At 38.0% G+C, this 14,405-nt stretch overlaps 1 protein-coding gene across 4 annotated transcripts in view; it reads right to left on the bottom strand.

Annotated features, from left to right (window-relative positions):
- The window catches only part of chrna11 (cholinergic receptor, nicotinic, alpha 11), a 40,075-nt gene extending 26,027 nt beyond the window's left edge, over positions 1–14,048 (bottom strand). Inside the window, exons 1-6 of one of the 4 annotated variants that reach the window (XM_067426197.1) lie at positions 12,651–12,679; positions 12,399–12,519; positions 6,560–6,699; positions 6,089–6,133; positions 5,442–5,551; positions 2,384–2,463 (exon numbers count right to left, since the gene is read on the bottom strand). In XM_067426197.1, the coding sequence (XP_067282298.1) occupies positions 2,384–2,463; positions 5,442–5,551; positions 6,089–6,133; positions 6,560–6,699; positions 12,399–12,450 (427 nt within the window). In that variant the 5' untranslated portion in view covers positions 12,451–12,519; positions 12,651–12,679. Of the gene's footprint in view, positions 1–2,383; positions 2,464–5,441; positions 5,552–6,088; positions 6,134–6,559; positions 6,700–12,398; positions 12,520–12,650; positions 12,787–13,909 lie in introns of those variants that run through there. The other 3 variants (XM_067426199.1, XM_067426198.1, XM_067426200.1) reach the window with 3 other exon arrangements.
- Between the last annotated feature and the right edge of the window lie 357 nt (positions 14,049–14,405).

The following is a 14,405-nucleotide window of genomic DNA, read 5'->3' as shown; positions in this document are numbered from 1 at the left end:
TTTAAAGATTAACACTGGGGATTTTACTGTGTAAACATGTAACCAGCAACATGCTTTTTTTTATTAAATAATTTATTAAAATGAAATGGGAAAAACTGTCTTGGTCTAAAACTGTCTTAACTAGAACACACACATACAAAAGTTTTGCTGTGGTCTTGCCAACACACCACCATCCCAAGCTGGTGCTAACATGCACAACATACCTTATGCTGATCCACCAACAAACTAGCATCCTATTCTGGTCCCAGAGTGCCAAACATACCTTATGCTGGTGAAAATACCTTAAAAACATACCTTACACAGGGAAGCTTTTGTGTGTGTGTGTGTGTGTGTGTGTGTGTGTGTGTGTGTGTGTGTGTGTGTGTGTGTGTGTGTGTGTGTGTGTGTGTGTGTGTGTGTGTGTGTGTGTGTGTGTGTGTGTGTGTGTGTGTGTGTGTGTGTGTGTTCGTGTGTGTGTGTGTGTGTGTGTGTGTGTGTGTGTGTGTGTGTGTGTGTGTGTGTGTGTGTGTGTGTGTGTGTTCGTGTGTGTGTGTGTGTGTGTGTGTGTGTGTGTGTGTGTGTGTGTGTGTGTGTGTGTGTGTGTGTGTGTGTGTGTGTGTGTGTGTGTGTGTGTGTGTGTGTGTGTGTGTGTGTGTGTGTGTGTGTGTGTGTTCGTGTGTGTGTGTGTGTGTGTGTGTGTGTGTGTGTGTGTGTGTGTGTGTGTGTGTGTGTTCGTGTGTGTGTGTGTGTGTGTGTGTGTGTGTGTGTGTGTGTGTGTGTGTGTGTGTGTGTGTGTGTGTGTGTGTGTGTGTGTGTTCGTGTGTGTGTGCGTTCGTGTGCGTTCGTGTGCGTGTGTGTGTGTGTGTGTGTGTGTGTGTGTGCGTGTGTGTGTGTGTGTGTGTGCGTGTGTGTGTGTGTGTGTGTGTGTGTGTGTGTGTTGTTGTTGTTGTTGCAGGGAGCATGGATCCATCCAGCATTGTATCAATGCTTCAGGCTTGTGGTGGTGGTGTAATGGTCTGGGGGATATTTTCTTGGCAATCTTTAGGCCCATTAGTACCAACTACGCATTGTTTAAACACTAGAGTATTGTTGCAGACCATGTCCATCCCTTTATGACCACAGTGTACTTCCGGCTGGATAACACGCAAAGCTCAACTCACCTCAAACTGGTTTCTTGAACATGACAATGAGTTTACTAATAAACATGCGTTGGATTTGCAGATGCTGTAACACCTTTCATTGTAAGCATGTTCTCGTCAACATCCATGTCTATAACACCACTGACTGACAGTCACCAGGACAAACAGTTGCATCAAATAAACAAAGCTTTATTTTCCATCGGACTTTGTCTCCGTGTGTGTCCTTGGCATCTGCCCAGAACACTGGATTACCAAAATCCGTTCACACCCACAAGCCAACAATGAATAAACATATTTATGAAAAACAAGATTTTCTCTCTCTATTTATGTCAGTTTTTTCCTCCCTGTTCATTTCCTCTCCTCATCTCGCTGCCTGACTTGACTTCAAAAATGCATTTGATTTCTGTTTGCTACTGAGGGACTGGATGACTTTAATGCAAGGAAGAGAAAAGCACCGTTAAATTGCGATGAAATCAGCGTGAGGCGGTGAGCAGCAAATACGAGTCATTGGGGCACGATCTGCTTGAGATAGCCTACGTGTTTGTTTGCATCTGCAGTGACTGAGGTTTATTTAAAGACTCCAGCTTCATTGCTGAGTGAGTTGTTGTGTATGAATCTGCATGTGTGTGTAAGAGAGAGAAAAAGAGGTGTTTTTCTTCAAAGACACAAGCTGAATAATCTTGTGTCTGGAGAAACCATGTTATTGCTTCAGCCTGTGTTTATACATACAATGCATATATTTTCATCAAAGGGAGATTCCGTTCTCATTCAGTTTTCCAAAAATAAACGCAATATGCATTTGCGATGCATATTCTTAAGCACTACTGCCCTCAGGGAAATAAAGTAGCTGTAACATAATTCATGAACTCCCTATTTCCTTTTGCACCATAAACGTCCCTGTTTCTGATGTGCAAATCTATAAATTGATGACCCATGAACCATCATTTACTATGGAATATGAAAGAGGGTTCTTTGATTTCCATTCTCGGCATGCAGAGAACTCTTTAATACTTAAACGGCTTCACAAAATATGTGCACTTCTACCGACAATATTCATGCGTGCTTCAACTGTTGCACTTCCCATACACCAGATGACCTTTTCCTTTTCCTTTTCCTTTCTAAGTTCATTTCCATGTAAAAATCATTTTATAGCTTAACGCTTTACTTTGAATGCCACTGGTGTTTTTGTGTTATGAACCGCAGCTTACTATTGCTTTTATCATTATGTGGGACATAAACCTTAAGCATTAAGCGTTCACACTGACCTGGAGGCAAGTAGTTGCAGTAGCCACTGGAGTTCACTACAATATTCGACTTGAAGGTGGAGTCAAACTTGTCATCTGCACTGCAAATGAAGAGAAGGTGAATATTTTTAGACATTTATGTTTAATAATTTGCCTTTTTATGTTAAGTTGATGCAAATAGTATGGAAAGGACAGGAAATTATTGGGAGAGGATGAGAGGGGCAGGTTGTCATAACATTGGTCTGGGGAGTCTGCTCTGTATTTTCTACTGCACAAGAGTCGTGAACAACGAGCATAATTCAAATGTCTCTGTACGCAATTGGATAGTCCTTCAACCAATCAGACCACAAGAGGCGTGATCAACGGGCATAATTCAAATGTCTCTCTACGCAATTGGATAGTCCTTCAACCAATCAGACCACAAGAGGCGTGATCAATGGGCATAATTCAAATGTCTCTCTACGCAATTGGATAGTCCTTCAGCCAATCAGACCACAAGAGGCGTGATCAACGGGCATAAATCAAATGTCTCTCTACGCAATCGGATAGTCCTTCAGCCAATCAGACCACAAGAGGCCATAATTCAAATGACTGCTTGATCAACTGGCATCGATCCATCACTTCTCTATCGTGATTGTGCTTAACCCGCCAATAGCACGCCAGGTGTATAAGTCAGTCTGTGATTGGTTCCCGCAAATGTGTAACAGAAGCAGGATAAATGAATGTACAGGGGCCGTATTCACAAAACATCTTAAGGCTAAAAGTAGCTACTACTAACTTGCTGATTAAGGAGATACTCTTAAATATAATGGGCATGTCAGTCCTATTTTTAGGACTCCTACATTTTTGGTCTAAGAGTATTTCACAAAGCATTTTAGCACTAAAACTAGCCCCTAAATCCATGAAACGCTACTAGTAGTAAAGAGGACTCCTAAGTCACTAAGACCAAATCACTAAACAATCATAATGGATGTTGCTGTAATGCACCCAAACACACTATACAATATCGAGGTAATAGTGATAATTAATGTATCTTTAATAATAAAAAAAGAAAAATGTCAGATTACCTGTGGTTATTGTTTTTAAGAGTTCTTACAAATGATTGAATAAAGTAAAACAATATAAGCATATTTGACGTGCTGTCTGAAGTGATCAAGGGCTTCAAGCTCGGAATTTAACCCAAACCCAGGCCCATAGTTCTGCCCCATATCACTTGTCTGGCTATCACCAGACCAAGCTCAATTTAAGACTGAACATTGGTCTGGGGAGTCTCTTCTGTATTTTCCACTGCAAATGAGGCGTGATCAACTGGTATTATTCAAATTACTCTGTACACAATTGGTTAGTCCTTCAACCAATCAGACCACAAGGGGCGTGACCAACGGGCAACGACCCATCAATTCTCTATCCGTCATCGTGTTAAACCCGCCAATAGTCCACCAGGTGTATAAGCCAATCTGTGATTGGTTTCCGCGAAAGAAGCAGTAGAAATGAATATACAGGTTTCCAGATTGAGTTGCCGGGGCGGAATCAAATCGCCGACAGATCAGGCTGGGTTTACCCATTACGATACACAGATCGAGAATGAGGAACGGGGTGACAGAGGGAAGCAGAAATCTGTGGAAACTAACGTTAGGTGAGTCGGCTCTCGAATGTGTGTATATATACCTCCTCTTACACTGATTAGATAGACAGTTTGAACGTGCTCCTCACAAACTTGGTTTATAAAACATCATTTTCACTTAAATCCTGCAATCTCGTGAGATGCACACATTAGAGTCAGACAACTAGCTGAGCATATAGTTTAATTGGTGACATTTAGTCTACTTTTTAAATCATTATTTGATAATGGCAACATTCTTATTTTAAACATTTTTTTTAATATAACCAATTATTTCTTTAATTAACTCACTGACAGAGATTTTCCCCTATCAATGTGGCAACGATATAGCAACAAGGTCAACCCCACCCTTACTCTTAGCTTAAAACTTCTCTCGATTCCTCAGTAGAACTTTCTCTTAGCAGCTTTGTGAAAAGATTTTAGGAGTAAACTTTTAAAGAACTTAAGTTTTTAAAGAAACTTTTTACTGCCATTTAGGAGAACTCTTAGAGGTAAGATAAAATGTTTTGTGAATATAGCCCCAGGTTTCCAGACTGAGCTGCAGGGCGAAATCAAATCACCGGAAGATCAGGCTGGGTTTACCCAGTCTAAGGGGCAGGGATCAGGAAGGCCAGATTTGAACCACAAGCACCAAACATCAATGTTCACATTCAATATCCAAAGACAAAGACCTAATTGACAGTCAGACTCAGTAATAAGGACAAAATCTGGATGCAAATTTAGACAGTCATCAGATTAAGGGCTCTGATTAACTCAAAGTGAAAATTAAATATAAGAAAAGATTCCTGCGGTTCATAAGGTTATAACTAGGAATGAATGAATAATGTTCCTTTCAAAAATTAGCTTAAGGCCATGATTAAATTTAATGTACAACTAAGCAGCAAGCTCCCATGTGAATCAGCTCTGAATTAAAAAAAACGGAAAGTCTACAGCGAAGGATGTTAATAGGCTGTTTGGACACCAGCTCTTCGACTAAACGATCTGCTTTTGCCCAAGGACCAAATTTTCAGTTCATTGATCCGTAGTTGCTCTTCTGTTTAGCCTCACAGTTTGAATTATGGCTCCAATACCGCAATCCTCAATCACACGCGCACAAACCTACGTCTGCTGATTCTGATTCCCAAGGATTTCTTTAGCCAAGCACACGCCAGTTGCCATTTATATCATCTCTTCTTATTCTGAAGTGTCTGCCTGCATGATCACTGTAATTACTGGGTTTCAGATCTATTACTTTACATCTCATTGAGGGATGTACCATATACTTCATTTCATTTAGCAAACACATCTTTCCCCAAAGCGAGAAATATTCAGACACAAGACAAAGATGAAAATGTACCATTTGGGAAGGTTTTCATTCCCTTAAAAGACCAACGCAAAGCCTTACAGGGAAATAATAATACTATTCAATGCAATAATAATGAAAAAAGTATTGTTTCATGAATATAAATGCTTATATACCTATTGTACAGCAGGATGTCAGGCGTCCACACTTGGTCTGTGGTGAAGCGAAGGTTTTTAACCCCTGGGTATTCAGATTGGTTCCATTGCAAGTAATGATCATACCAGTGCTGAGGAATATATAGAGAAAGAACCGTTTCAGCCGTTTTAGCACAGTGCTTGTAATAAGTAAGTATGCTTTAAAAGGTTTTACATTTTGATTACCACTAAACAAAAACTACAAAAAATTGACTCATGGCCACTTACAGAGGAAGTGAATGGGAATAACTGTTTGAGTTTATATAGTACTTATAAAATCCTCTGTTAAAATGTGTGTATTATTTGAGTTTTAAAGCTGTTTCAATATTTTTTACAGGCATTCTCACAGTCATTTCAACTATCAGTGATTCGTTTTGTGACGCAAGTATTTAGCATTTATGGATTGGCCCACTTCACTTCCTTTGTAAGTGCCTTACTGTAACCCAGATTTTCGCTTTTTTAAAGAAAAGGTATGACGAATAGAAATTAATTTGTTTTATTATGCCACAAATGCTATCAATTGGGCATGAATTGTACTGAACCAAGAACAAATGATGTCATTGGTAGATATATTAGGTCAATTAGTTACACAAATATAAAGGTTTACGAGGTTAAAAGATGTGGCTTACCATGTTAAGCCAGATATTGGAGGTCAGTACTTGATTTTTCTCATCCTGTATGTGCAAAAAAAAGTTTAGAGCGAGTTTAAAATCCATTGTGAGCTTAAAGACGAATGTCACGGAATGACAACTGTAAATACCACTTAGGGAGTCAAATCAAACTGGTGGCAAAGTTAGTCAGACAAAGCCAAATTCAAATTAGACAAAGAACATTAATATGTTGGTGGTGACAAGAAAAAGGAAAAAAGATGAAACAAACGGATAACAGATTTCATGAAACATTTACAACCAGATAAAATTGCAATTTTAAACAGGTTTAGAAAGCCGCAAGCATAGCATTTGAGAAATGTATTGCATATGGATTTATACAAGACTAGAGGAACTAGATAAAATACACCTTGACTTCCATTCAGATAGCCTTACTCCAAAACCCACTAAGGAAGACTGAGAAAAAATGAGAGGAAAAAGTGTGTGACTTACCACATCCATGATCTGTATCAAGCTCATAGAGATAAAGACAGTGAGAGGTTGAGAATCGTTGGCAACCGGCCTCTCCATGCGGTTATAATCCTTCAGGAGGTTTTTTAACAGGGTCCGCTGGTATGGACCTTGCACAGACACTGACAGAAAGACATGAATGTACTATACCACCCAGAACAGAGACTTCAAATCAACACATCAGTTCACTGAGTCAAGACACATACAGAGAGACAGTTAGTATGATGACAGATCTAGATAGACAAACGGACAGATAGACAGACAGACAGACAGATAGACGGACAGACAGACAGACGGATAGACAGACGGACAGATAGACGGACAGACGGATAGACGGACAGACAGATAGACGGACGGACAGACAGACGGACAGATAGACGGACAGACGGATAGACAGATAAACGGACGGACAGACAGACAGACGGACAGACGGATAGACGGACAGATGGACAGACGGACGGACGGACGGACAGACAGACAGACAGACAGACAGACAGATCGGGTGGGTGGATGGATGGATGGATGGATGGATGGATGGATGGATGGATGGATGATGATGATGATGATGATGATGATGATGATGATGATGATGATTTTATTATACCTTTATTTAACCAGAAAAGACTCATTGAGATTAAAAATCTCTTTTCCAAGAGTGTCCTGGCCAAGAGAGGCAGCAGCACATTTAACAAGGTTTCAGACATAAAAACATATAACATATGACATCAACATATAACAATTTGTACAAGTAATAAATAATTATAAAGTCATAAGAAATCAGAATTTCACATATTATCGCAAACGATAAACAACGGCAATGATCTTCCGTCATAATTGGGTCAATCATAACATCTACAGCCAGTATGTGTAGCTTCCATGTTTTTTAAAAGTAATTTAAAAGCAACCAATGAAACCGGCTCCTTAAGATTCAGCACATTTTGCAGCTGATTCCAAGTGCAGGGTGCCGCATACTTAAAAGCCCCTTTTCCCAATTCTGTCCGGACTTGAGGGACAGATAATAAAAATAAGTCCTCAGAACGAAGACAATATCTTCCTGTACCTTTCTTTTTGATGTAAGATTGGAGGTATGGGGGAAGCAGACCAAGAATTGCCTTGTAGATAAAAATGTACCAATGATTAAGTCTACGGGTGGACAATGCAGACCAACCAACCCGATCATACAAAGAACAGTGATGAGTAAGTGCTCTAAAGTTTGTGATAAACCTAAGAGCTCCATGATAAACAGAATCTAACAGTTTCAAGCTTGTGATGGAAGCATTCATGTATAGAACATCGCCATAGTCCAGCACTGACAAGAAAGTGGCAGCAACAAGCCTCCTTTTTGACTCAAAGGAAAAACATGACTTGTTTCTAAAATAAAAACCCAATTTCAGCTTTAGTTTTTTTACCAACTGTTGAATATGAGGTTTAAAAGAGAGTGAATCATCAATTAGGATACCAAGATACTTGAATTTAGAGACAGACTCAATCTCGGAGCCCTGAGAAGTAGTGATGGGTAAAAGGTTCTGTGACTTTGATTTTGCATTTGAGAACAACATAAGTTTTGTTTTGTCGTTATTCAAAACAAGCTTTAAATCGAATAAGGTACGTTGTACAGTATCAAAAGCAAGTTGAAGGCGACAAAGAGCTTGGTTTGGAGTTGATGCAGAGCAGTATATCACAGTATCATCGGCATAGAAATGAAAATTTGCGTTGGAGACATTTTGATCCAGATTGTTGATATATAAAATAAATAAAAGTGGTCCCAGCACTGACCCCTGGGGCACACCCTTGGTTATACTAAGAGGGCTGGAGGTTAAACCATCTACCTGTACACACTGGGATCTACCAGATAGATAGTTTTCAAACCAGCAAACAGTTTTTCCTGACAACCCGACACTGAGGAGTCTTTGTTTTAATATTGCATGATCCACAGTATCAAAAGCCTTCGATAGGTCAATGAAAAGAGCTGCACAATGTTGTTTTTTATCTAAACAGTCAATAAAATCATTTACTACTTTTAGGGCTGCTGTAGTTGTGCTGTGTTTTTGACGAAAACCTGATTGAAAATTAGACAGAATATTGTTAATAGTTAGAAACTCTTTCAATTGTTCGTTTACCAGAGTTTCCATAACCTTGGCCAGAACAGACAGTTTCGAGATGGGTCTGTAGTTATTTAAATCAGTCGGATCGCCTCCTTTTAACAGAGGAAGTACAAATGCAGATTTCCATATAAGTGGAATTTCATTCGTGTCCAGAGAAAGATTAAAAAGATAAGTCAAAGGCGGTGCAATAAAATCAGATGCTAACTGTAGAAAATAAGGCTCCAAGTTATCAGGACCAGGCGATTTTCTAATGTCTAAAAGTGTGAGTGCTCTATGTACTTCCGAAACTGAAAATGGCTTAAAACTAAAAGAATGACTGACTCCAGAATGACCATGAGAATTTCCTTTAGGATGATTCTGATGTGAAATGTTGAGTGAATCAAATAATGAACCAGAGGCAATGAAATGCTCATTGAAACAGCCAAGCATCTCAGCCTTATCGGATAATTTATGTGAGTCCTTAATAATACATGGTGGCAGCTCAATGCCTGTTTTGTTTCCAGCTAAGGATTTGATCGTCTTCCAGAATTTTAAGGGGTTATTTAAATTATTCGAAGTATCTATAAGAAAGTGGTCAGCTTTGGCCTTTCTGATAGCCACGGTGCATAAATTGCGCAGTCTCCTGAAGAGCAGCCGAATGATGATGATGATAGATAGATAGATAGATAGATAGATAGATAGATAGATAGATAGATAGATAGATAGATAGATAGATAGATAGATAGATAGATAGATAGATAGATAGATAGATAGTAGAAACTGATCTGATCTCATAATAGAAACTGGTCTGACGATAAATAACAGAAGTGTAAACTCTCATTTGCTAATTAGTTTTATTAGCTTTTAGTTTAAAATTAGTTTTAATTTCTCAAGAAATACATCAGTGAAGGACTAGTGTATAAAAAACTCAATTATTTCCGCCTAATATCCTCAGAAACTCAAAGCAGCGTGAAGAGTCTGTGTGTGCATGGCATGTGCGGATAATATATGACTAAATGGAAGAGATTAAACTTAGCATACGGTTAAAAGCAAGAAAGAATGGACCCGCTCTTGAATTTATTACACTCATTCACACAAGAAAAGCAGTGCCAGCCTCCAGCAATAACAACAGGTTTAATATTAACAGATTCCCGCTGGCATTCTCAACCGACTATGACCACAATGAAAGCACTATATAAGGCTTGTAGCATTACTGACATGAAACATCCTTCAGGGGGATTCAGCAAAAGTATAAAGCAACATATGACAGGTTTTCCCTAAAGCATCTGCAGGGCATGAGACTCGACACAATCCCAAAAACCCCTTGGCTGCATAATTACTACGGTTAAGAAATAAATAGAAATATAGGTGGAGTCGTAAGCATTGTTTACAGGAGTGAGGTAAACCGTATATCCTTGCAGTGACTGACAGAATTAGACAAACATGCTCCGCCCACCCACACATTTAAACCTTCAGTCTCCAATTAAAACATCAAATGTATGTATTCAGTGAGGGTGTACGGGCCACGTGTTCACCAATAACTTGACACTTAATCAAGAAGGGTAATTAGACCTAAGAAATAATTTATATTCGAGGAGAATTTAATTTAATAGTTAAAATGTTCCTTCACCATGTCTATTTCTCTGGGAATTCTATTACAAGGTTTTCTTCATCAAAATGGAGAAAGATCAACTGGACACTTTAAGGTGAAGGTATTTTTTGCTTTTGAATTTTATAGATAATCACTCACTCACAGGCACAAACTGATCATATGAAGTGCATTGATTTGTAGTTTGTATGAAGCAGAACGGATAAAAGGATATCATTTTAATTTCATCTCGAAATTCACACAAAACACAGTGAGTGTTACACAGCTGTTCACTGTTCACAGACATTGAATATGGAGATATATGAAGCAAATGTTCTGTTTGGGATCTGACAGACTTTATGATACTATTTTTTTAATAACATTTAAATATAACTGGAAAAAAAATACATTAAAATATCAGGTTGATACAGTATGACTTTTTCTTAGAGATACAATTATAAAATGGTAGCACCGTTCTTGAAAAACGTCAAAAAATGTTATGGTCAAAAAGAAGAAAAAATGTAATTAATTTTCACATGCAAAGACTCTCTGTCTTTGTATACAATTTAGTTTATTTTGATGTCTTTTACTTGCCTACACTGTAAAAAATTATTGTTGGTTTTTGTTGGTTTAACTTAAAAAAGTAAGTAACCTGGTTGCCTTAAAATTTTGAGTTTATTGAAATTAAACATTTGAGTTGATACAATGAAGGAAATTTGTTTAATAAATGGAAACTCAAATTATTATTGAAACTGAACCACATAAAAAATTTGATAAATCATGAAAATAGCACTATTTGGCATGTTTCACTGCGTCATCAGAACTAAAAAACACACAATTACCCAATATGCTTACAAAATCTTTTAATAATATTTTAATAAAGGTTGACGAATCGCAAAAAATGTTCATTGTATTAACTCAAAAATGTAATTTCAATGAACTCAAAATTTTAAGGCAACCAGGTAACTTATCATTTTTTACAGTGTACAGTGTGTTTGAATAGAAGCAACTTTATTAAAATGAGTACCAGTTACACTGTAAAAAGTAATCAGTTGACTTAACTTAAAAAAGTGAGGTGATTAAACCACGCGTAATTAAAAACAAAATTATGGGGAATTGTCAAGTTCACATAACTCACCTTTTTTAAGTCAACTGATAATTTTTTACAGTTTACGTTTCTGAAAAGTGCATGAATACGGTAAAAGGAAGGGTTAAAACTTCAATAATATCTTAAATTCATTTAAAGTCAGAATAAGTCCATTTACTAAGAAGTAAATAGACTTATTCTTATAAATGGTCCATTTTAAAAAAGAATAGAAAAGTCAACCGAATGTAATGTAATTTCTATCAAAACACTTCATCTTCTGCAACTGATACATGAAAGATAAATGAATGTTCTGTGATGTGACATTTTAAAAAATTATAAAGAGAATTCAATATCAAGAGAATGTACGTGAAATGAATCCGGATGACCTGGTGTGGGACTGACAACCCAAATAAAAGTTCTGCTTTATGACAGACAGGTGAAAAGAAAGGGAAAGAATTACAGATAAAATAGAGATAGGCTTTCCATGGCAACACACACACTTCTTCTCCACTGCAGCAACATGTCCGTAAAAACAACCGGAGGACTGAATCTACAAATGCATTCTGTGCCTCTGTCACCTCCATGCTGTCTATTTACTCAATGAATGAGAGAGAGAGAGAGAGAGAGAGAGAGAGAGAGAGAGAGAGAGAGAGAGAGAGAGAGAGAGAGAGAGAGAGAGAGAGAGAGAGAGAGACGGGAGGGGGAGAGGAGGTGCAATTTATGATTGCAGCTTCTAATTCTTCATGGCAAAGCAATTTTGTCTCATTCTCCCTCTTGTTCTCTCGGATTCAATCTGATTTTTCCCCTTTTCTCTCTCTCTCTTGACTGCAACAGTGGTAAATAAAAAAGAGAGAGAGAAAACATCTGGGGGCACGAGGTAGCCAAAAGGCAAACAGGTTTACAGAGCACACATATGGTAGAACCGAAAACAAAACAAGATCGTAAGCTGCTTTCGTTTAATTGTGCAGCTGCGTTCAAGTCTACGTCTCTTTCCCGAATAACTGCTTCATACACACACAAAATTATACACTTACATGCATGTGAACATAGTGAGGAACCTACCCTGGATCAAAGCGGAGATCCCACAGAGAGTGAAAGCCAAAGAGTGCCACATTCCAGGAGATATGAAGGAAAAGCAGGGCAGAAAAACAGGAATGTGTTGGAGAGAGGAGGAGGAAATATCCTGGTGGAGTGAAGGAGAGGAGAGGAAAGCAAGAGCTGACTTGATGCAAGCAGTGGACAGAATAAATGTGAAAGAGAGAGAGAGAGGGAGAGGGAGAAAGAGAGGGAGAGAGAAAGAGAGAGAGAGCTTACCCAGTGATGTCGGCAAATGTGATGCAGCGAGTGAGAAGAGGGAAAAAAGACCTGACTGATTCGAGACTCACAAGTCAGCTCTCTCTCTCTCTCTCTCTCTCTCTCTCTCTCACTCTCTCTCTCTCTCTCTCTCTCTCTAAATCTGAGATTCCCTAAGAAGGACAGATGAATGGGAAGAAGGATTAGGAATACAAAAGGAGGAAGATCAAGGACTAAACGAGGAAAGGGGAAACTGATCTTCCCGTCTACCTAAAATAATCACATTCGGTTTAATCTTCCACTGTTTAGTCTCTCTTTGTCCTACTTTCCTTCTCCATCATTCCTGGTTTTATAGATCATACACATTCTCAAAGAGAGATCTCAAAAGGAATTGAAATGTGTCACACTAGAAAAACTTTTGTTATAAAGACAAAGATAATTATCATTTCTCTACAGCCCTCATGTAATAGATGGATATGTTATGTACAACCAACAGCACCTTCAAATATTATAAACATATTTTTATATTTATATATTAAGTTATAGGCTATATTATATGTTTAGGGTCATTATGATTTTTTTAATGAATACTCTGATTCAGCAATGATGCATATATTGATCAAAAGACATTTAGCTTGTTACAACAAATGCTGTTCTTGTGAATTTTCTATCAATCATAGAATCCGGATAAACTGTATTATGGTTTCCACAAAAATATGAAGCAGCAACTGTTCTCAACACTGATAATAATCATAGATGTTTCATGAGCAGTAAATCAGCATATTAGAATGATTTCTGACAGATCATGTGACACTGAAGACACTGAAGACATATATATATGCACAGAATAGGAAAAATAAAAAGTAAACTTCGTTTTGCCCCACAAAAAAAAAACCTGTTAATATCCTTGACTATCTTGATACAAACGTTTGTTTTGACCAAAAACGTTGTAGCCCAATTTTTGACCCTATGATCAAGTAAATTAAATATATGAATTTGTTTTAATATAACACAAACGTTTGCCGTAAATTGTGTCTTCTCTTTCAACTAGGCTGTCATAATGTAGCTAAAGGCCTAGTCATAGGCTAATGGTTGAGGCGAGCAACACTTTGAGGAGGCACTTAAATCAATTAAAGTCAACATATTTCTGTTAGGAAAAAAAGAAACAATTAAAGCGCTTAAACGTAGCCTACATAACATTATGTAGGTTAGCTACATATTTGTGCATATAATAATAGCTCAATTTAAAAAGTAGACAGTCACGTTTTATAGAAACCTACTTCCGGTTTAATGTCGGAGGTATTTTTTGAATGTCTAATGACTATCGCCCCGGAATACTGAGATTTGTTACCGCCAGATCAACGCTGTTTCACCGGGCCGCGCGGTTGTCAGCCGTTCTATCATGGATCTGTCAGGTACTTTGCATTCGCGAATAGAGGCTATACGTCACCCGCCTATATTTCCGGACTGACAATGCCTGCAAAATGCGGTCAGCCACATTTCGGAAAGCTGTGAACATCACCACCACACAACAAATAATGTAAAAGTAGAGTAATCAGTATCAGTATCAGTAACTAATGTTACAATGAAATTAGAATTGACACTGTTTTATGGAATCTTTGCCCCCATAGTCAGAGAGTAGCCTAACCCAAAGGTGCTAATTCGATTCTGAGGTGCCCTATGAGCAAGACACAACACCTAACCCCGATTTAGTTTCTGTAAAATTTGGAGTAGGCTAATGTTGTTGGCTATATTCCAAATAATTCACATTTATTA

This window comes from Pseudorasbora parva, chromosome 19 (assembly GCF_024679245.1).
Source record: "Pseudorasbora parva isolate DD20220531a chromosome 19, ASM2467924v1, whole genome shotgun sequence".
Taxonomy (NCBI): Eukaryota; Metazoa; Chordata; class Actinopteri; order Cypriniformes; family Gobionidae; genus Pseudorasbora; species Pseudorasbora parva.
This window is presented reverse-complemented; position numbering and strand designations above follow the sequence as displayed.